General features: G+C 32.3%; 1 protein-coding gene across 1 annotated transcript in view; it reads right to left on the bottom strand.

The window, feature by feature from the left end:
- The window catches only part of LOC117122739, a 64,094-nt gene that overhangs the window by 14,706 nt on the left and 26,417 nt on the right, over positions 1 to 22,971 (bottom strand). The window contains exons 20-45 of the mRNA XM_033268436.1: positions 22,628 to 22,712; positions 22,121 to 22,312; positions 21,580 to 21,693; positions 20,379 to 20,639; positions 19,892 to 20,071; positions 19,543 to 19,728; positions 18,571 to 18,762; positions 17,775 to 17,897; positions 15,869 to 15,988; positions 14,728 to 15,090; positions 13,257 to 13,379; positions 12,306 to 12,428; positions 11,412 to 11,528; positions 10,997 to 11,107; positions 9,786 to 9,917; positions 9,147 to 9,272; positions 8,563 to 8,688; positions 6,696 to 6,821; positions 6,163 to 6,405; positions 5,777 to 5,917; positions 5,375 to 5,497; positions 4,336 to 4,458; positions 4,062 to 4,168; positions 2,928 to 3,147; positions 2,222 to 2,464; positions 1,840 to 2,082 (exon numbers count right to left, since the gene is read on the bottom strand). Of these exons, the coding sequence (XP_033124327.1) occupies positions 1,840 to 2,082; positions 2,222 to 2,464; positions 2,928 to 3,147; positions 4,062 to 4,168; positions 4,336 to 4,458; positions 5,375 to 5,497; positions 5,777 to 5,917; positions 6,163 to 6,405; positions 6,696 to 6,821; positions 8,563 to 8,688; positions 9,147 to 9,272; positions 9,786 to 9,917; positions 10,997 to 11,107; positions 11,412 to 11,528; positions 12,306 to 12,428; positions 13,257 to 13,379; positions 14,728 to 15,090; positions 15,869 to 15,988; positions 17,775 to 17,897; positions 18,571 to 18,762; positions 19,543 to 19,728; positions 19,892 to 20,071; positions 20,379 to 20,639; positions 21,580 to 21,693; positions 22,121 to 22,312; positions 22,628 to 22,712 (4,243 nt within the window). The remainder of the gene's footprint in view (positions 1 to 1,839; positions 2,083 to 2,221; positions 2,465 to 2,927; positions 3,148 to 4,061; positions 4,169 to 4,335; positions 4,459 to 5,374; positions 5,498 to 5,776; positions 5,918 to 6,162; positions 6,406 to 6,695; positions 6,822 to 8,562; positions 8,689 to 9,146; positions 9,273 to 9,785; positions 9,918 to 10,996; positions 11,108 to 11,411; positions 11,529 to 12,305; positions 12,429 to 13,256; positions 13,380 to 14,727; positions 15,091 to 15,868; positions 15,989 to 17,774; positions 17,898 to 18,570; positions 18,763 to 19,542; positions 19,729 to 19,891; positions 20,072 to 20,378; positions 20,640 to 21,579; positions 21,694 to 22,120; positions 22,313 to 22,627; positions 22,713 to 22,971) is intronic.

The raw sequence follows: 22,971 nt of genomic DNA, 5'->3' as shown, positions 1-22,971 counted from the left end.
AAAAAAAATTATACAGTTTATTGAACTAATGCATTTTCATTATGGTAAAAATGTTATTCTTGTTGACGTTCTGATATATAGATTTATAAATTGTATTTTATCGTACGAAATGCACACGGTATATTTTAGCGTTTGAACAAAGCACTGTCGAAACATTTCAACAATTGCTCACTAAGGAGAAAACGACAACTTTCTGAGCAACACAATGATTTTCATATAAGGCGTATTATTTACAAGAAAAAATATAAATTATTTAAAATATATTATTCATAATTCTGGACATTTCTTTAGCGCTAGTGTTCACCATTCAGTGCTCATGGCGCTTATGCCACGCAAGCTTGAAAATGAACAGAGAAAAAAGTAACAGAAAACCAAGAATGAATTAAGTCAGTTAGTGGTTGGAAATCGGCCATTCATGACCAAACATCTGCCTTGCAAGAGGTACTATAATAAACTGAAGTATGATTTTAAGAGACGAGACTTCAAACTACATTTAAATGATGCTTGGCTCATTGATTTCCAGATGCGTAAAAGTAGCTTGTTCCATATTTTCAGTGCTGCGACAAGGAATGATCTTAACAATTGTTGTGATTTTGGATGCTTTCAGCATATTGTGAGACATCCATGTTTGAATATCGGTTAAACAGCATTGCAGCTTTTTAAAAGTAACAGTTGTTTCAGCAGTGGGGTCAAAAGGAAGAAAAATCTGGATATCATCAGGGTCACTGTGGGAATGTAAGATATTTGCAATGTGGGGGGGGGGGGTATAAAAAATAAAAAGAAGGCGATCGAGAACACTTCCTTGAGGAAAACCACATCGACTCTGAGTGGGTTCAGAATCAAAAATATTACTTAAAACCAAGAAGAAATGTAAGACTTAAACCAGCAAATAATGAAGTCAGAAAAACCAAAATGGAAGGAAAGTCTGCGGAGGAGAACAGAATGGTCAATCGTGTCAAAAGAAGCAGATAAATCTAACTGTACAGGGCAAATGCCATGCCAAATTCAACGCATTAAATATCATTAAAGAGATAGCTAAGAGCAGATTCATTCGAATGTCTGGGTTTGTATGCAGATTGGTGGGGTTCATGAAGGTGAATTTGTAAGAAAAATTCAGAAACTTGAAAAGAAACACATTAAAGAAAACAAAAGAGAGGTTGGAGATTGTGCTTTTTAATTAAGGTTTGGCGGACGCAATTTTAAATGAGTCATAAAAACAAGGTAGTGAGAGACTTGTTAATAATAGTTAGAAGGAAATTTGCAAGGACATTAGAATAAGGCTTTTAACTAAGCCAAAAAAATTCTTGTTATCACCAGAACAAGAGTCCACTTGACACCTGATGGATTCGGTTTTGGAAGAGTTTAATTTATTAACGAGCACCATTAGCTGTTTCTTATAGGCCTCCGCGATCGACACTTGAGCGGTATGAGCACGTTTTTCTCCAGTGACGCTCCAACTTCCTGCACTTTCGTTTGATGCAAACCAACAGATTTATTGTACCATGAATTGTACTTTCTGTCTCTAATAAATGGAATATTTTGTTACGCTAAATAAAATAACAACCGTTGTAGTATCCAATACAAATCTAAAATCCAGCCTTATCCTCAACACGTGCCATTCTTCGTGTACAAATTGATTGAGCATAATAACAGTTTATGCACTATCTACTTATACAGAAAATTAGAAATAATTTTTTTCACATGAATGTCTTTTATTTTGTCTTTATTGAGGGTTTTCTCCACATTGTAACTTTACACCGTACTAGCCTAGGCCTATATCAGTTTACATCTTGGATAAAATAATGAATACCCGTCAAATCATACAAATGCATCTCGTACCTTCAATAGATACAGTTACGCTGCAATTCCCGGTATTGCCAGACAGGTCCGAAGTTGTAAAGGTAAATGTATGAGTTCCAATGCCGAGATTTAATGGGATTGATGGTTCACTTGTAACATCGCCTGTTTCACCTGAGTTATCAAATACACTGGGAGAAGGGATATCCACAGGAGTTGATGCTTCACCGAAGTTAATGTAAACTGTCCAATCTGCTGCACATACTAATGAAGGAGTCTCTTCATCTACACGCAAAAGAAATGTTCAAACAACGTAATTCATTTTTGACAACTTATAATAAAACACAAATAAAATGTTATGCTGTAAAAATTTAATAGGCCTACTGTTTATATCCACCAAGGAGCATCTATATTATTTTCTTACCTTTAACAGTTACCATGACGTTGCAAAATCCGGAATTTCCAGCTGAGTCCATAGCTGTAAAATTTATTGTATGTACACCTATAGCAAGGCTTGCTGGAATTGACGGACTGCTTGTAGCAACGATGTCTTCATCAGAATTATCTAATACACTAGGTGACGTAATAGCTACTGTAGCTGTTGCTTTACCAGGATCCGTTGTGACTGTCACAGCAGATACACATGTCAAAACAGGTGGTTCTACATCTGTATAAAATAGATGAAAAATGTATAATTATATCTAGTTATTTTAGAAGCAGCAAATTTACCCAAATTTATTTCAACTACAAAAACAAATTGTTCTAGTTTTTTAATTGTCTGGAGAACAGCAAGTCAATTTAATATGCTTTAGCTATAACCTGAAAGAACATAGTTCACAATGGAGTAATTAAGATTTATTTAGCAGGCAGACACGGCCCGCTATACTAATGAGTGTGAATCACTTGAATGTGTAATAAAGCAACCACAAACGTAGGTCTACAGCAAATACATCCTATGTTGTATAAAAATGCAACATAGATAAGCTAAAGTAGAGAATTCTACTTTCCTTGTTGTTAAGGGTTGTCCTAATCATCTAAAACAAGGGAATTAGAATTACCCCGAAATAAGACCATTTTGCATGTAATTATTTTAATAAATTCAATCAACGAAAAAATATATAGGCCTATACCTGGTGGCGCGTAGATAACATTATCTGGTGGCACTCTCCCATTATTCAACGCAGTTGCTAATTCGAAAATAGTTACTAACTGAGTATAATTAGTTCCTGATTCGATTCTTAAGTCTATGCGGAATTCAACCAATAATCCTTCTGTGATATTGGTAGAATCCATAAACATGACGTCAAGCAAATCTGCGGATAAACTGGTTGTTTTGAGTAACTCCGACATCTGAAAAATGCAGTTTTAGAAACAATAAGGTTAAATCCTGTAAATAAGGAGAACTTTTATAAACCGTCTCTTAAACTCGTACGTGGCTGTTATTAAGATATCTTTATGCATAATTTAAGTTCTTTATATTTTACTTCCAATTAAAATCGAGTATTTTTCTAATAACAGAATTAAAAACTGAATAAATAAAATGAGAACCAAAAAATAATAATACCTAATACAAAATTTGATAATAGGCCTATACACAATATACATAAACCAGACAAAAAATCAACAATGTATATTTTGTAAAACAACGATGCACAAATACATATACCTGAGAGATCTGGATGTCCAAGGTGTTATAAAAAGCATTTTAATAACAGTTACTTGTATTCAAATACGAAAGATGGTATCGGACTGCTTTTGCAGCTATGTGATATTATTATCATGTGCATGGCTTTTTGGAACAAAATAGAAATAAGTTGGCATTTTTAGGTACCGGTACTTTATTGTGTATTTATCAATGAATATTATTGTTTTTGTATTCAGAATGAATTAAATAAATAAAATAAACAAATAAAATAAAATATGAAGAACCTATATTTATCATTATTATTGTTAGTATTTATCTGACAATTACAAAAAAATATTAAAAATTTGTGGACTCTGGATATGTAATTTACAGTGCATTCGCAGATTAAAAAGCGACCGACTTTCTGAACCATTTCAACTTTTACTTTCAAAAATTTTCGTACTCGTTTAACAATATTCAATACATTTCTGGATAACTGGTGTTCGCAAATCCTCAAAACAAACCTTTATTATTTTATGTTTTAAGGGACTGAGATACAGATGATTTCTTCTGAGATCAGATCTCAAAATCATTACATCACGCATTATTACGACAACGCTTGTTAACAAGTATTACTTACATCTTTAACTAGAGTATTTTTCTGAGTTAAGGTCAATTTGGTGTTTGGTCCGACCTCTAGGCCTCCAATATAGGTGAAGATCACAGGAAGATTCAATGATAACGCCTCTGAAAGTGATATTAAAATATATGAAAATAGCAAAATAACATATTGTACTATTTGATAGATATGGCTGTCATAAAATCACTTCCAATGTGTGTTAAATAAAGATGTCCTATATACTAAATATAGGATGTTATAAAATTAAAATATAATTTGTTTCAGCGAGTGTTACCTGTACATATGCCAGATATATTACTAAATCCTTCTGAGCAACTACAAAAGAAACCTCCGTCTGTATTCATACACATTGTATTTACTTCCGGACAGGTGCCATTGGTGTCGCATTCATTTTCGTCTAATATATGAATTTTTCAAAAACACATCCGTTAAATTAAGCAACATTTTTCAGACAATCATTAGGACTTCTCGTAAATAAGTACAATAAAAAAAATACAAATTAAATCTATAACCATAATAAATTCGAAGGGTTTGACAAAGAAATTGACTTGATTTTTATAAAAATTCAGAAATTGGGTAAATGAACCCAAAACGATCTTTATGAGATCCAACGTTATAGACTTTCAATATTTTTCCTCATGAAAAGATAATAAAGCACTATAGGCCTATAAATAATTCAATTTGTAAATAAGCTGAAATGAATACCAAATAATTCATAACAGCACACAGAAAACTATTAAACTACAAGATGCAAAATCAATTGATCGATTATACCTCGATAAGCCACATGCCCGTATTAAAGGTCAAACGAACATTTTAACACAACATAGGCCTGGCAGCTAGTCCTCATTGTTGGCGCTGCCTTCGGAATTGTTTAGAGAAAGTGAAGAGTGATACATAGTTTAAAGAATACGTGCATCATACGGCTAATAATATATCGTTAAGATAAATTAATCATAGCTTGCTAATAATCTCGATTTTAAAGATTGTGCTAACTTGAATGCCTTTGTTGTGTGTCTTCACTGTTTGTTTAATAATAATAATATATATGTTTATGTTGATTGACCTTCAATAAGGGCATGCGCAGTTCAAACTACGAAGTTGCGTTTTAACTAATGTCCGTGTTAACAACCAGACAACGTTGTACGACACAGTCCTACGCAATTTATCGTCGCGTCATGTCTGTATTAAACGTAGTCGTCTTGAGTCAGCGTCTTGGTAAATCACGTCGTACATGAATATGTTTAGTATTCTCACGACGATCTTAAAATCTCCCCGACGGTAAATTGCGTATGGCTTACTCCATAGCGTACCTGCACAATTGATACCGGTGCCTGTATATCCGTCGTTACACTGACACCCAAACGATCCAACAGTGTCATTACATTCTGCATTTATGTCGCAATTGTGAATCCCTACAGTACATTCATCAATATCTATAAATAAAATAATGAAATAACCTTTAAAATTTAAATGTTCAAGGTATATCTTCAGTGGTCCATGGATCTTTCACAGATATGGTGTCAATACCACCTCAGCCCCACCATGGTTGAGGATGAGGTAAGAAGATTTATGATTAAGAATCCGCCACTGGTCTTGTCAGTAACTCAACTAAACACATTTTATTTTGGACTTATGTTGGCTTGCTTTGTAGATTTATGTATTAGGCATTTTATATGGTTATACACAACTAACTATAACATTGTTTGACTTACTTTGACAATCTCGTTCTTTGCCAGCTCCCGTGTCAATGTAACCCATGTCACAAGTACATAAAAATGACCCTACCACGTTGGAACAGATGGCGACAGCATCGCAGTCATGTGTAGTGCTATTTGTATCACACTCGTTGATATCTATGTTTCATGAAAGATGTATTTAACACACATTGCTACATAAAATCTCATGATTTTTCGGGTGTTACCAAGATAGAATTAATGAATATAAGAGTACCTATCAACATTATCAACTATAAAAATAATTTTTTAAAAGTAATAATAATGATAAATATAGCATAGTAACAGAGGTGTCGCTGCGCTGAAAGAGTCGACATAATTCCGTAACGATAGTTATACAGATACGTTTAATGGTAAGATTTTACCTGAACACGTGGTTCCATTTCCTTCGTACCCGGTGTTACACACACAACTGAAACTGCCATTCGTGTTTGCACATTCAGCATTAATGTCACAGTCATGGATATTCTCTTCACATTCATCGATGTCAGTGCACTGGGACCCATCTCCACGGAACCCTTCGAAGCATGCGCATGTGTAAGATCCTAGAGTGTTACTACATTTGGCATTCGAGCTACAGGTAGGAGGACCATCGCACTCATTTATGTCTATTAAATGTAAACAAAGTGAAGAAGCCGATTACATATATCCCCAGAAGATTTACACAATAATAAGCCAATATAGTCAGGTTTTGAGTACACTATATGAAATAGAAGTCGAAGGAGCCATTAATTCGTAAAGAAAATTTTCCAGAAGCCCGCCTGCAACGAAATATTCCACCGCGATGTACTGTAGTAAAATCAATCGGAAATAGGAAAGTTCAGTGCAAGTAACAGTGATGACGTCACCACTGACTTGTAATCGGAATAAGAGTATCTCGATGTAATCTCTAACTCACCATCACACGTCTCGTCTGTTTGGTTATACGCAAAGCCTTCATTGCAAGTGCAATTGAAAGAGCCCACCGTATTGGTACATAACGAATTATCCGGACACGATCCTGCAATATTACATTCGACGACATCTAACAAAAGATAAATACATATTTAAAATACATGAATAATATTTAATTAATAATTGTAAAAATATTACCCGTACCACAATGTTCGTTATGAATATGCTTTCAAATATAATCAAGTTAAAAAAGTATTTTTATAAATATTTATAGACCTAATGAAAATAATAATAATAATAATTATTTATTATTATTATTATTATTATTATTATTATTATTATTATTATTATTATTATTAATACAGTACTAACAAAAATAACAGCAAGAAAATAAAAATAATAATTTGTAGTTATTTGTGGACTAATCAATCAATATTATTTTATTGGAGTTTTGAACGTTGTTTTATTAACAGTTAAAATAATATCGAGATGAAAAGTCCCAAGGCAATAATAATAATAATAATAATAATAATAATAATAAAAATAATATTATATATATATAAAGAGATTAATTAATTGATAACAGTTAAAATAATATCGAGATGAAAAGTCCTAATATCAATAATAATAATAATAATAATAATAGTATTATATATATAGAGACACATTGATTAAATGATTGACTGATTGATCGATTGATCAAACGAATTGATTGATTGATTGATTGATTGTTTGATTGATTGATTAATTGATTGGTTGACTGACTGATTGAGTGATTGACTGATTGACTGATTGATTGGTTGATTGGTTGATTGGTTGATTGATTGATTGATTGGCTGACTGATCGATCGATCGATTGATTGATCGATCGATTAATCGATTGATTGATTAATTAATTGTTTGTTCAATAGATTGATTGACCGATTGATTGATTGACTGATCGATTGATTAATTGATTGACTGGTGGATTGATATATTTAAGCAATTCGAATCAGCATGGCATGGGTAAGAGGTAGTACAACTACACTCGTTAATATCTGAAATGTTGATGGTATATAAACAGCCTTTTTAAAGGTATAAGTAACAGCATTCACATTATTTTCTGTGTAATACAAGCAATGTGACATACAAGGCATATTTTTCATTATCTTTGAAAACCTTCAAATGTTAAAATTAGAAACATTCAGATGATGGTGATAAAAATGCAAACATTTATAGCAAACTTTAAAAATATAGTAATACTTCTATTACAGGGTTAATAAAACGATCAGGCCTAACTAAAAAATCGTAAGTAAAACAAAACATCTTGAGAAAAATCTTGCCCATGTTGAGTGATTGATTGATTGATTGGTTGATTGATTGATTAGCTGACTGACTGATTGACTGATCCATCGATCGATCGATCGATTGATTGATTGATCGATCAATTAATCGATTGATTGATTGATTGTTTGTTCGATAGATTGATTGGCTGATTGATTGATTGACTGATCGATTGATCGATTGATTGACTGGTGGATTGATCTATTTACCGATTGATCAATTGATTGATTGATTGATTGATTGGCTGATTGACTGATCGATTGATCGATTGATTGACTGGTGGATTGATCTATTTACCGATTGATCAATTGATTGATTGATTGATTGATTGATTGATTGATTGATTGATTGATTGATCGATGGATTGATTAATTGTTCACTTGATTGATTGATTGATCGATGGATTGTTGATTGGATTGATTGATTGATAGATCGTTTAGCAGATTGATCAACGGATTGATGGACCGATTGATTGTTTAATTGATAGATCGATCAATCAATTGATTTATTGATTATCAGTGATTTTTCTATGGTATGCAATAACTCACCAAAACAGGTAACTCCCACGCCAACGAAACCAGATTTGCACTTGCATACAAATGAACCATTGTTGTTGATACAGTCAGCATTCGGATCACAATTATTATTTTCATCATTTGTACATTCATTAATGTCTTGTTTTGAGACAAAAAAAAATATCATTAAAACTGAATTGTATTGATAAATAGTTAGTCGTTGATGAGCGAAGGTTTTTAATTAATTTTGCTTCCACAGAAATTAGTACTGTTCCGTAATCCTACCTTCAGTAGAATTACATTAAGTAAGTTTACAATTCGCGTTAGGTTCAGCATTAGGCTAAAGCATTTTCAACTATTCATCAAGATTCCGATTTCTCTTCTGCTAAAAAAACAAGCTGTAGACGACAGTGTCACTAGCCGCCTGGTATCTAAAGAGGGCGTTCCCTGCAAATATCCTGAGCAAAAAAAATACGCTTAAGTAGGAATTCACCGCACGTTACCTTCTTTTTCCAGCAAATGATTGACAAAATTTGTTATTGTGATATTGTGATATAGTGTCACGGTAATATTGTGATAGTGTGTTGATTTCAAAAGGGACAAAAAGTCATCATTACCTGTACAGCTTAGGCCATCACCATTGAACCCAGATCGGCATGTGCAGTTGAAACTTCCAATTGTATTTAAGCAATTCGAATCAGCATGGCATGGGTAAGAGGTAGTACTACTACACTCGTTAATATCTGAAATGTTTATGGTATATAAACAGCCTTATTAAAAGTATAAGTAACAGCATTCACAGTATTTTCTGTGTAATACAAGCAATGTGACATACACGACATATTTTTCATTATCTTTGAAAACCTTCAAATGTTAAAATTAGAAACATTCAGATGATGGTGATAAAAATGCAAACATTTATAGCAAACTTTAACAATATAGTAATACTTCTATTACAGGGTTAATAAAAACGATCAGGCCTAACTAAAAAATTGTAAGTAAAACAAAACATCTTGAGAAAAATCTTACCCATGTTGAGTGCAAATTTAAGGACATAGTTTACATTAAAGCAAATGCGTAGGGTATTAAGTAATAATAATAAACAATAACAATAGCTGGCAGGTAATAAATGATGATGGTGGTGAGAACAGCAATAATTATATTAATTTTATAGTAATAATAATAATAATAATAATATAATAATAAAATAATAATTAATTCCTATGACATTTTAATAGTATAGAACAGTATCTTACCATTGCATATAAATGTGCCTGTTAAAAGTTCATAACCTTCCTTGCAGATGCATTCGTAGCCCCCTTTTGTATTATTGCACACTGCAAGTTCGTCACACATATTCATTCCGTCATCACGGCATTCATCTACATCTAGATTTTGAAATTGGAATCTATATTTATTTAAACTAGTATTTTATATAATTACTTTTGAAATTCTTTCGAACTTGATGGCCCATGCCAAAGCCGAAGCATGGGGAATGTAGAGAAAAAGACTGAAACAGTACAGTAGGCATGTTCAAAGTCCACAACCTCTAAGCCGGGCACTCACTGCGCCCGACGGCCGACGCGATTCTATAAAGAACGCAACGCGACGACGCGCGAACAATGGGTCGTTTTTAACCAACAATCTGCAGACGGCGTCGCGTGGTCGAGCGCATACAGGAAGCAGAGTAGGATTCGTATTGCAACAATCGTACAACCGCCGTACGACGCAGTGAGTGCCCGGCTTTAACCCAAACCTAAGCATCATATATTGAAACAGTGGTGGCGCTAAGATTTGCCAAAATAATGGGGGAGGTGGTCTCTGAAAGGGAAATTTGTCCCCAACAAAAGTTCATGTGGTCGGTGCAGGTGGCGAAGTCCAACAAAGCTTGTTTATCGAGTTTAGAATGTAAAATGACATACGTAGGCCTACTCCTTTTTTTTTTCTCCACAACGAATTGTGTTGAGCCTATATGTAAGGGTATTTGATATTGATTGGGGTATAACTGGCGGGGCAGCTCCCGACCTTCGTAGTCCAACTCCCACTGGCACACCGCTGTTTCATAAGGCTTAAGACCGCAGCCTGCAAACCAATTCTAAAGCCAGTTTTCTACTAGGCGAATTTATTTGCGTGAACAGAATGCGCTTGCGCATTCACATTCCTATCGGAGTTTTTGCGAAGCGAAAAAAGGCGCAACCAATCAGAGCTCAGGAAGCGAACCGACGCTTTGAATCGCGCGAATAAATTTGCCGAGTGGAAAACAGGCTTTAGACTTAAAATTTGCCCTAAGAATACTTTTGTTTTGAATTCCATTGTATGCTGGTTTAAAACTGTATTAAAGTTGTACTTTTTCGTTTGTGTGTGGTCTCAGTTGTTTGGAAGCTTCTAACACTACGAATATCACGAAGTCACGATCTGAAGTTGAATTGTAGTTACAATTGTGCAATATAATATCGATCATTCTTACCAGTGCAATTTCCATTAGATAGTTCAAAGCCAATGTTACAGATACATTCTGATCCATTTACACCAGTGCTGCAAGCACCGTACTCACACTCCAACGAACAGTTTCCTTCAGCTAAATAATAAAAAGTACATTTGAATATGTTTGGTGCATTGTATAATGAAATTGCTATACCACTCATGCTTTATCACTTAATATTATATTCTACCCTAGCGGTTTTCAAACTATGGATCACGTCGTAAGATTGGGTGGCTAAATAAATTACAGAGTCAACATATGTTTTTGGATTTCTATTTTTGGATTTTTTAAATATATATATATTTATATATATTTATATTTATTTATTTATATATTTATATAATTATAATTATATTATTTATATAATTATTTTATATAATATTCAGCAGTATATACTCACACAAGCAAAACTCTCCATCTAAAACAAGACTACCCGGGCAGGCGCATGTGAAGCTTCCATTAGTATTCACGCAATCGTGTGAACAATTATGTGTATTTATCTCGCACTCGTTGATATCTGGAAAATTTTAAAAAGAAATTATCAACATGTCATATTCAAGCATTCAAGCTCTTTTTATTCATCAAGTTCACAGTTAAAACAGAATTACATTGACGTTTACATAAATTTAAGAAGAACAATAAAAATACTTAAAAAATTAAGCAACAATTTAAAAAAAAAGCTATTTAAAGAAAGACAAAAATTAAAAAAAAAAATACAAATTAGAAAAATATTTTTTTAAAATCAATAAAATGCATGGATAAAATGTAAAACAGGTAGGTAATTAAAAATTGTACAGGACAATAAAAAAAAAACATTTCAATAAACTTGGAATAAAAATCAATATAATTGCTACAATAAGGTGAGGTTTATGAACAAACAATATTTAGCAATATAACAACAATATACACAATCCGTTTTGAATCCGTTCATGTCTTTCTCGAATAAACGCCCCTAAGTAACTGTAAAAACAACATCCTCAATCAACACATTCTATTAATATTCTACTTCAATAGAATTACATCAAGGGCGTTTATTTTGGAATATATATATATCCATTTTACACACAAAAATATTACGCCTCCCCTGAATAAATGCCTCCCTCGAATAAACGACCCCACACCATCCAAAACTCCTACTCAACATTAAACGCCCTAGGCTTTTATTTGAATAAATACGGTGTATACAATAATATACATTTAAAGAAGAAAAAACAGTTCCTCCCATTCAAAATAACAATGACATTGGAGATCAAGTAATATACTTGCAAAAATTGATTTTAAAAATAAATTATACCTTCACATGTGACTCTGTCTCTGATTAGGTAGCCGGATGGACAACTGCAGATGTAGGAACCATCGGTGTTTTCACAAGACCCAATGCTATCACACGGACTACTTAATTCGCATTCGTTTTTGTCTAAATGTATATACAGACTATTCAGATTACATTAGGAAGTAGCACATTGATACTACAGTAGTATTATTATCAAAGATATCGTAGCATGCTGTATAGAAGATACCTACAGAAACACACAAGCCAAAGTCATCTCTCCAGGTGGTGAGACCAAACTATTTCTGACTACAGTAGTATTATTATTATTATTAATTTTCAGAATCCAAATTTGGAATTGATTTATTTGTATAAGGAATATCTTGATATTGAAAGCTCAAAAACATTGTCCTTGCAGAACCTTACTATCATATACATTAAGCCTATATTACTGCATTCCAATTATCTATATATTGTTTGTCTCCAGAAAGTTTAGATAAATAGAAAATTATTTGAAAGTACAGGATACATAAATGTTAAATATTTCAACGAGTAACATCATTCTTAACAATGTTTGGAAAATATTGATATTCGAAGGAACTCTTTGATGATTTTGATGGGATGATGATGACGATGATAACGATGATGTCGATGATGATGATTATGATGAGTATGATGATACAGGTGATTATGATGACGATGACAATGATTATGGTGATAGTGATATTGCTGATGGTGGTGGTGATGGTGATGATGATGATGATGATGATGATGGTAGTATTGATGATGATGATGATGATGATAATAATAATAATAATAATAATAATAATAATAATAATACATACATACATACAAACACACACACCTACACCCATACATACATAAATACACACATATATACATACATACATACATACATACATTTCTATCATGTTTATAATTTTTTTTTTCTAAAAAGGGTAAATTATTTCTTACCGTCGCATGTATTATTATTCATGGTATAGCCATCATTACACATACACATGTACGAGCCTATAGTGTTTATACAGTATCCATTCACTGAGCAATCATGCTCGCCGGTCTGGCATTCATCATTATCTAAAAAAAGTAATCGTAAACCCGTTTATAACACCGACTACATTGTATCTCTTACCTTTAGTTTAAAGATTTTATGCACACATAGCAAACATGTTCATATGCACGCTGCATATGCATGTTGAATGGAAGAACATAAACATGACAGAGAGACAAGTGAAATGACAGGAAAATTGTATAACTACTAGTATTTGAATACTTTAATTAAAAAAAATAATGAATAATAATAAACTTCTGTAAATAATAAATAAGCCTAATCATGTTAAAAATGACTGGAAATTGTAAAATCGCGAAAACAAAAGGTCGCGAAATATTAAAAATTGTAAAATCGAGAAAATATAGGGCCGCGTAAAAAAGGGGCTCTACAGTAAATAAGCCTAATGGTTTCCAAAAACATTATGGTTTGAATTTATTCAATGCTTATTAATACGTAATAAAAATTAAACGATAAAATGGATTGAAAGCTAATGGTCAGAAATTAATTTTGCTGATTTAATATATTATTAAAAATGTCTGTTAATTAAAAGCGCCTTGAGCACTTTAGTGGAGATGTGCGCTTAATAAATCTTATTATTATTATTATTATTATTATTATTATTATTATTATTATTATTATTATTATTATTATTATTAGTGAATTGTATTGCTGAATTGAATATTTGAATTCCTAACTCAACCTTTTTATAGTATTTAAGTGTTGTATGAAATGTTTTTTTATGTGCAATTAGTTTTTTTAAATATGTTTAAATTGTAGGTTTTTGTAAAAGTAATGGTAATATTAATAGTAGTTGTGATAATAATAATAATTTATAGGATTTTATATTTTATAGTTTCTATTTTTGTAATTAATCATCTCAATTAAATTTATTGTGCTATGATAATTGAGTAAAATATAACGGAATAAATATATCATTGACAATACAATAACTGTCAATATTTACATTGGACTGTTTTTTAATTAGGGCAAAAAAAATGTGTTGTTGCCCTTAAATGGAAAAAAAAAATCGAGATCGTCGGTCGGTCGAGTGTACCTGAAGGCCTCAAACTGCAGTCCCTATATGATGACCCTAGGCATAAGGCCAACTATGCACCACAATAGAATGATTTCAAGCTTGCTAAACAAAAGTATTCAAAGTATGACGGAATAAATACTAACCAAGTTAATATTGAACAAAAATAAATCAGTTTAAAGAAAGATGTATTTACCTTCGACACGTAAAATAATTATATATATATATATATATATATATATATATGTATATATATGTCTCTATATATATATATATTCCATTTAAGGCAACAGAGAAATATATATAGGCTTATGTGTGTGTATGATGTGTGGAAAACTTACCAATACAAGCTTTTCCAGTTGCTGTATACCCATCTTCGCATGTACAAATGTAACTTCCAATTGTGTCTTCACATGTAGCACTAATGCTACATTGATGGGTCATCATTGCACACTCGTCCACGTTAGTGCAGAAAGTTCCATTGCCGGAATAACCACTAACACACGCGCATTTATAGGATCCAGCGGTATTGCGACACTCTGCGTTGACGTCACATATGAATGAGTTTCCTTCACATTCGTTGATATCAGTACATTCTAGGCCATTGCCTTGATATCCATTTAGACATGTGCATGTAAATGAGCCCTCATCATTTTCGCAGGTTGCTAATTGATCACAAGGAATGTCAATGCATTCGTCAATATCTAAGAACCCAAAATAAAGATTATAAACAATTATTGTAGGCTACAGTAAAAGTATTAACATCTACATATATACAGTAGATCACAATTAAGAGGTCTCTTTGGGAGTTAGCAGTAATGATGAAGTTACAATTTTCCCCCGCTCCGCGACCAAACAGTGCCACCCTCCTCCCCTGGGGTTTCCGATGTCCAGCTCAAAATTTTTCGAAAGTGGTTCGGGTGGGAATCGAACCCACGACCTCCAGGGGTCTAGCCTGATGTCCTAACCACTAGACCACTTAGTTTGCGCTTGGTGACTAGTGATTAATCCGATCCCCTAGTATTGCTATAACTTCAGTACCCACTGCTACTAGAGGATCAGATTCATTTTTTTACAGAAAAATTACATTGCAGGTAAAAATGATGTCACGATTGATTTAAATTAAGATTAATGCAGCGCTCATCGACTGACAACAACCATGTAGCAATGATCAATAATCGCGTAGCAACAGTTAATAATCATGTGGCAACTGTCAATAATTAGGTAGGTAGAACGCAAGATCGTTCGTTTTGATTCAAGAAAATTACATTACAGGTAAAATGATGATTGATATCGATTGGCATATGATAAGATTTACATAAATTATATTACAACTATAGGTAAAATACAACCTGTGTAGTAGCCTATAAAAAACACATGTTTTATAACAATACATTGCATATTATTATTTTCATTTACGCGATAAAATAAAAAAAAATGAAAATATCATAAAGTCCTAATCCTTGTAAAGCTGGGGCCTACCTTGGCAGTTTATTCCATCACCACTATACCCTGTGTTACATGTACAGCTGTAGGTTCCTATATCATTTGTGCAAAACGCATTCACACTGCAGTCATTTTCTTGAAGACATTCGTTAATGTCTAAATACAAACAAATAATGCAATATTACAATGCTGCTACATACACACATACAGGTCTTCCTGCAACTAAAGACCACTGTTGGGACCAGGGTTTTTTATGGTCTTTAGCAGCTTTGGTCTCTAATTAGAATAATAAAAACAAAAGACAGTTGTTGATTTGGGACCGCGGAAAAGTGGTCTTTAATTGAAGATGTTTTTAATTTGAATTGGATTTGTATTATACATGAGTTTCAGTTTATTTATTTACCACACTTAAAAAATACAAAGCACAGCACAGGTAATGGTAAAACATAGCGGGGAAATGCAAAAGTGTTGAAGGAAGCATAAGCGCCTTAATATATTTTTTTAAGAACACCGAGCAGATAAATATTCAATAATTAGACATATAATTCATCGTGAATAAATGAATGTAAGTAATATGAAAAATGATAATTTAAAAAATTAAAACGAAAATTGAAAAAAAACCCAAAAAACAAAGTATCAAGATGCTAGCAACAATATGCAGAGACCAGGGCGCTTTTGAGGTTTGTTCTAAAGCTAGCACCTGATGGTTTATTAGTAAGAGATGTTGGTAATTTATCCAAAATTTAGGGCATATAACTCAAATTTGTTTATCATAGCAATGTTTGACCTATAAAGTTACTAATTCGATGTATGTGGGCTTCTATATTAAGTTAGAATCGATGGTAGTAACTAGAAACTTGGTTTCCTCAACACGCAATATTTCATTATTATCAAATACAGTAGTATACGGAAGTTTTCATAAAGTTTCCGTTTACAACCAAAAATAATGTAATTAGTCTTAGCAATGTTGAGGGATAATTTATTAGATTTGAACAAGTTTGAAACATTCTCAAACTCAATTTTAATAATTTTAAATAATGATACTAAATTTAAAATATATTAGAGTCCTCTGCAAACATAATGAATTATACAATTTTAGGCAAATCATTCACATAGAGTAAAACCAAAAGAGGGCCCAGTATAGACCCTTGGGAACACACGGGACTTGAGACATTTTGGAATTAATTGAATTAAAGTAAGTAATCTGCTGACGGTTTGAGAGGTAGTGTGTAAAAGGTTTGAGAAGAAGGCCTCTAATAACATATATACCAAGTTTTTTTTAGAAGTATTTCATTATTAATGATATCAAAGGCCTTCCATATATCAAGAAAAATACCTCCAGTATATTCAATATTTTGAAGGGCTTTCTTTATTTTATCATATATATAAATTAAAGCAAGGTTCCTTAAGAAACCCTTCCTAAATCCGTATTGTATAGGGTCAAGAATACATGTTTCATAACAAAGTCATAGAGTCTGTTGGAAACTAGGCGTTCCAAAATCATAGGAACAGTAATAACGAAATCGGTCTATAATTGCTAAAAATGTGAGGGTCATCTTTTCTGAAGATAGGAATAACTTTTGCTGTTTTAAGTAAGTTGGAAAAGATGCCATTAAGAAAACATATAATAAATATATGACAAGACGGTTTAGAAATTGAGCTGGCTACTGTATACGTTTAATTACAATGTTGGAAAAAATTATCAAACTGATTTTGTGGTTTTCTTTCTTTGCAGATATTTTGAGTTAAAAAACCTACAAAAACTATATACAAGAATAGCAAATAAACAGCACATAAGTATTGATACAGTACTGTGTTAAATGATATCGTCGATTAACTGTACTTGGAGAAGAGAGACGAGTGCAGGAAAATAGTTAACAATACAACAAAAAATGACTAATCTTACTACGGGGTAGAAAAACTACAATGTACTCTAACTTACCATTACATGACATAAAATCATTTTGAAGTGAATACCCTTCAGAACAGCTACACTCAAAGCCTCCCAGAGTATTGGAGCATAAATGGTCGCAACCCGCATTATTAACCATGCATTCGTCATAATCTGAGTATAAGCAAATTGAAATCATTTCCGGAGTACGTGTCTCAATCAAACTTAAGAATTGACCAGAACAGTGCCAGGAATAGGAGCATGCCCAACAAACACATGTTGTCCAATAGACGCACGTGTTTACGTACTGTGTAGGACCTTGCAAGAATATCGAAGGGGCGGCGCTAACGGAAAGGTTCATTATTAATGTGAATGAGAAAACAATTCCATTAATAATTGCTAGATGAACATGACCATTTTTCATATTATTAGCAGTATAAACTTAATGACCAATAATCGATGTACAGTAAGTAAATCAGTAAAATATTTTTAGTACTGTAGTAGTATAATTAGAAATCGTCATAAACCAACAATATATTAATTAACAGTAACGGCGATGACGATGACGACGGCGATGATGATATTGATGATGATAATAATGATCATGATAACGAGGTTGTCGATTAGGATGTTGTTGTTGATGTTGATGATGATGATGTGGATGGTTACGGGGATGATGATGTTGATGACAGTGATGATGATGATAATATTTTCACCACCATCTTCATTATATCATTATTAAAAAGTAATAAATAATAATTTTGTTCCAAATAAACAAACAGTATACGAATGTTTATCATCTTTAACCAAGATGGCCGCAAGGTACATAAATAGCAGTAACACAAACCATAACACTTGAATCCATCTCCAACTAAGCCAGATGGGCAGCTGGCACATGTAGCATTGGGATCTGGTGCTACATTATCTGTACAGAGAACGCCTGGGTAGCATGGAGCATCAGCACAGGCATTAAAATCTTGGCTGCAATCTATTCCAGTGTATGCTGGGTGACATGTACATGGATGTATAAGAGACAGACCTTATATTATATTATATATTAGGCCCTATTTTATCTATTTTGGTATAAAAGAAATACAGAACAGCAGCCAATGATTGAAAGCGTTTGTATACAAAACAATTGATTGTTATTTTTTATCAGGGCAGATTTGGTGTAACCTCGTCTGCACTAGTGTGATAGCCTGTGAGTTACGATTAAACTACGGGTGTGTTCCTAAATTTAAATAATTTTATTTTGGCTACCCATCTTTACTTCCTTTATTCATATTATTCTCTTCTTTTCTGGTTTAAGATGCGGTATTTAATATAAAGTATAAATGACAACAAACAAATATTTATCACAACCGCTGACCACATCCAATTGAAGAACACTATCTAAACGTTAGAACTTTAACATACCTTATTCCGGTTTAAACTTTCATATTTTTATTCAATTTGTTTAATAGTTTTTTCTATCTTTATCATCGTTATTTTTTTGTGATTCAATAAAAACAGGAGCTACACAGGTGTTAATGCAGCTTCCTATAGCGAATAATGAATTCAGTTGCTGGTATCAGTTGACTGGAACAGTCGTAGCAGCAGGATTTTTATAATAGTATATAATATAATAACCATTAAATCATTATAACAAGCCCCAGTTCTGATTTATTCTTCATAATTGCGTAAACATGCTTTTTATACGTCACCATTAATTTTTCATTTTTCAACATTAATAAAAATTTTAACAGCCCTAAATAACAAAATAAAAATGTTTTAAGTACAAAGTTCCAATCATAAATATTTTCTTTTGTTTGACCATTACTTACAGCAAAGCCTTCATCTAAAATATCTGAGTTATCATCCACTGTTCCGAAATTACATGTACCACCATTTTTACAGTCACATAACAATGTCAAGAATTCTCTGGTAGAATTTGCTACACCATCACTTGCGACTACGCCAAGTCTAATCATAGTTGTATCTTGTGGGGTCCACGTAAGCACCCCAGCTGTGAATAAATTTATAGTCAGAAAAAATATAATAAATTTATGATATGTATGTATTTATTTATATTCATATTATTAAAAAGAAATACAGTGTATATCTCTCTATATCAAATAAACGCGTATACAATATGACTTATCCCTAATTTATTACAGCAAGAAACTCACATGTTGGATCAACCGATGCTCCAGCTACGGGCTGCAGAAGAGAGAATGTAATTTCATCACCGTTTTCGTCTGTAGCAACCACAGTAAATGTGTAATTCTCGCCAACAATTGCATAGAAATAGCTGCCATTTAAGACACCATCTGCGTCTTGAATTAATGTGATATTAGGCGGGAAATTCACTGCAACGATATAACATTGTAAACGGTAATCTACAAACATTGGACACTCTAAAAATAATATTTATTATTTATTCATTTGAACATATGCATTTTATATATTGTACAAATGCTGTGTATTTAGCTTAACTTACGCTTAATACAAACTATAGCACATGAAATAATCAGAAAAACATAAATAAAGCAAAATTAATTGAACAAGGGAAAACATTTGAAATCATAAAGGGAAAGAGTGTAGTTATAGAACATACATTATCGTCGAATACCGTTCAACTACGATACTAAATTGTATATTATTTAAAACACTTACTTAATTCCTGTACATCGTTTGTAATAACGTCGTTAGTTTCAAGCGTATTGGCACCTGTACTGGTATCTTTTGTTGCCAGAGAATCAAACAAGCACTGGGAGTTGTCCCCACATGTTTGAACTGCATTAGAGTACAACTCTGTACCTTGATTCTCTGCTACTAAATCTTCTAAGAACTTTGGGACAAACGTCTCGTTATTAATTGTATCGTGCGATTCACCTGGTCTGTATGTAAATAATGATTCTGATTCTGAAATCCGCCCTGCAAAGTCATGAGAAATATATTTTGTTATTTTGTTGTTTCTTCATTAACATAAAGGTACAAATAAAGAGAATGATTATAAAACTTTATTATACAAGAATAGGCGAGACGCAATTTTCTTATAATTATGTAGAATTAATTAATAAATAAAAAACACGAAATAAATAGTGTACCAAAGCAGTTGTTCTTAAAACTTTAACTAAATAAATCACTTCAATTTATTAATTGATTACCGTATATTACCAAAGCCTACATACATACGTGTAAATATCATTGATCATAAGTGTCAGTCATTGTAAATCAAGAATGTTCTCTTGCATAACCAAGAGATTTCGTTAAATTATCCAACTTCTATGTCTCAGATTTTGTCCGATTTTTTGTATGTTTTCCTTCACAAAATAAACTTCAAATACAAGTTAAAAAACTTTTTGTTGCAATTTTGTCCACCTTCGGTGGTGTAAAACAGTAGATTGCCTGGAATATTTAGAGAGCAACTTAGCTTAGTCGGCTAAACTGGTGGTAGCCACTGTGTGTGCGCTGAACCGTGGAGAACACAATACACTCTTTGAAAAGCAGTACACAGGGATTGTATCCCTGTGTACTGCCTAGTCACCCACAGAAGGACCCCACTCGAAGTAAGTTTTCTTCAGACTTTCGTGTGTTATCCTTGGTGTTTACACCGAATAATTCCAGTCCAGACCAAAGTTAAAACAGTATACTTGCTCATTATCAATAAGGTTAAAATTATGGATGTTGATGATGATTATTATGATGATGATGATGATGATGACGATGGTGTTAATTATGATGATAGATGATGATTTTATTGATATATAACAAAGAATCAAAAGAGCGTGATATATCTGGTACATGCATTATTGATAATGTCACAGGTTTATTATTGGATATGAATAAAGTATTATTTTGTTTTGCTACTTACAAGAATTTCCAAATTGGAAAAGTTCAGCTCCAGTGTATACATCACCCTCTTTTGAAAGTGGCTCAACTTTACCTCTTTCCACAAAATCATCTGTTACATTATCATTCCAGACTCCTGTTATAATAACGATAGTAATGCAGTGATTGTGAAAAAAAATATATAGGCCCAAATTTATTGCATGGCTGTTGTAGTTCTTGAAATCCTTTTCCTTTAAATAGAATATAGTTTAGATGTATTTTGTTTTTTGGTTTATTTTTCTAGTTTTGTTTTTGTTTCATGATTTTATTTTATACCACCATTTTTTTTTACTTTGCATAATCCATTTTCAGTACTAAAGTTACTGTTACTGTATTTTCATCCATTATTTGTATGTTTTAATTATTTTTCATAATTCATAATGTTATTCATCTTGTTAAATAAGTTCATTATATTTAATCATTTGTATAAAATCTCTTATTCATTGTTATTAATAATTATTATCTGAAAATGAATTAATGATATTATTCAATTATATTATTTAATCGGGTTTTTTTCTACAAACCTAAGAGTCCTCTAGCCTTGCCCTTGTAAATCACTGATGCTTGGAAAACAATATTCAACATTCCACTGGAAACAGCTACTGAAAAGGATACGCCATCTGACCAAGAGGCCAAATACCTGGCTCCACCGCTAGCCAACTCTCCGTCGACAAGTTGAACACTAAAAGATATATCCTCATCACTCGTGTATGAATCTGCCAATGAAATATTATAGTTTATATACAGATGATAGGCCATATGTAACCTAGTCTAGTCAGTACATACATATGGTTTAACTGATGGTCTTTAGTAGATAAAACTTCATTGCCCTCGTTTAGATCCTGGCAATAATTTTTTTCTGCAATATTGAATAGCTACGCTGATTTGAATTTGCACCAATATTATTAGTGCAAAAGGTGAACACTCTTAAACTGTCATTGTTTTACAAATTGTATTATATTGTAGTTTCAAAATAAATCAAATTTGTCCTCTTTATTCAAAAACCCCACTTACTCAACAAGGTCACCTACCTTCAACAAGTGCTGTTTTATTTATAGCTGTTCCATTTACAAGTATATCTAAATCCAACGCATTTTCCGTAATCCTCATTTCAACCTTCGATAAAAAAGGGGGTTTGTTTAACAAATCATTTACTCTAATTCACTTACTCATGTAAATATGAGCCACACGCGTCTATTAATTTTAATATACCAATTATTGGTATTATAAAGGCATATATATATATATGTATATATATATGCCTACATATATATATATATATATATATATATATACTGTATATTTATATACACGTCTATTAACATAAATATACCAATTATTGGTATTATAAAGGCATATATATATAGACCTACAT

The sequence above is a fragment of the Anneissia japonica genome, unplaced genomic scaffold, assembly GCF_011630105.1.
Source record: "Anneissia japonica isolate Jap-2015-1 unplaced genomic scaffold, ASM1163010v1 scaffold1884_len437306_cov177, whole genome shotgun sequence".
NCBI classification, from domain to species: Eukaryota; Metazoa; Echinodermata; class Crinoidea; order Comatulida; family Comatulidae; genus Anneissia; species Anneissia japonica.
Note: the sequence above shows the minus strand (reverse complement) of the source record. Positions and strands in the feature narration are given on the sequence as shown.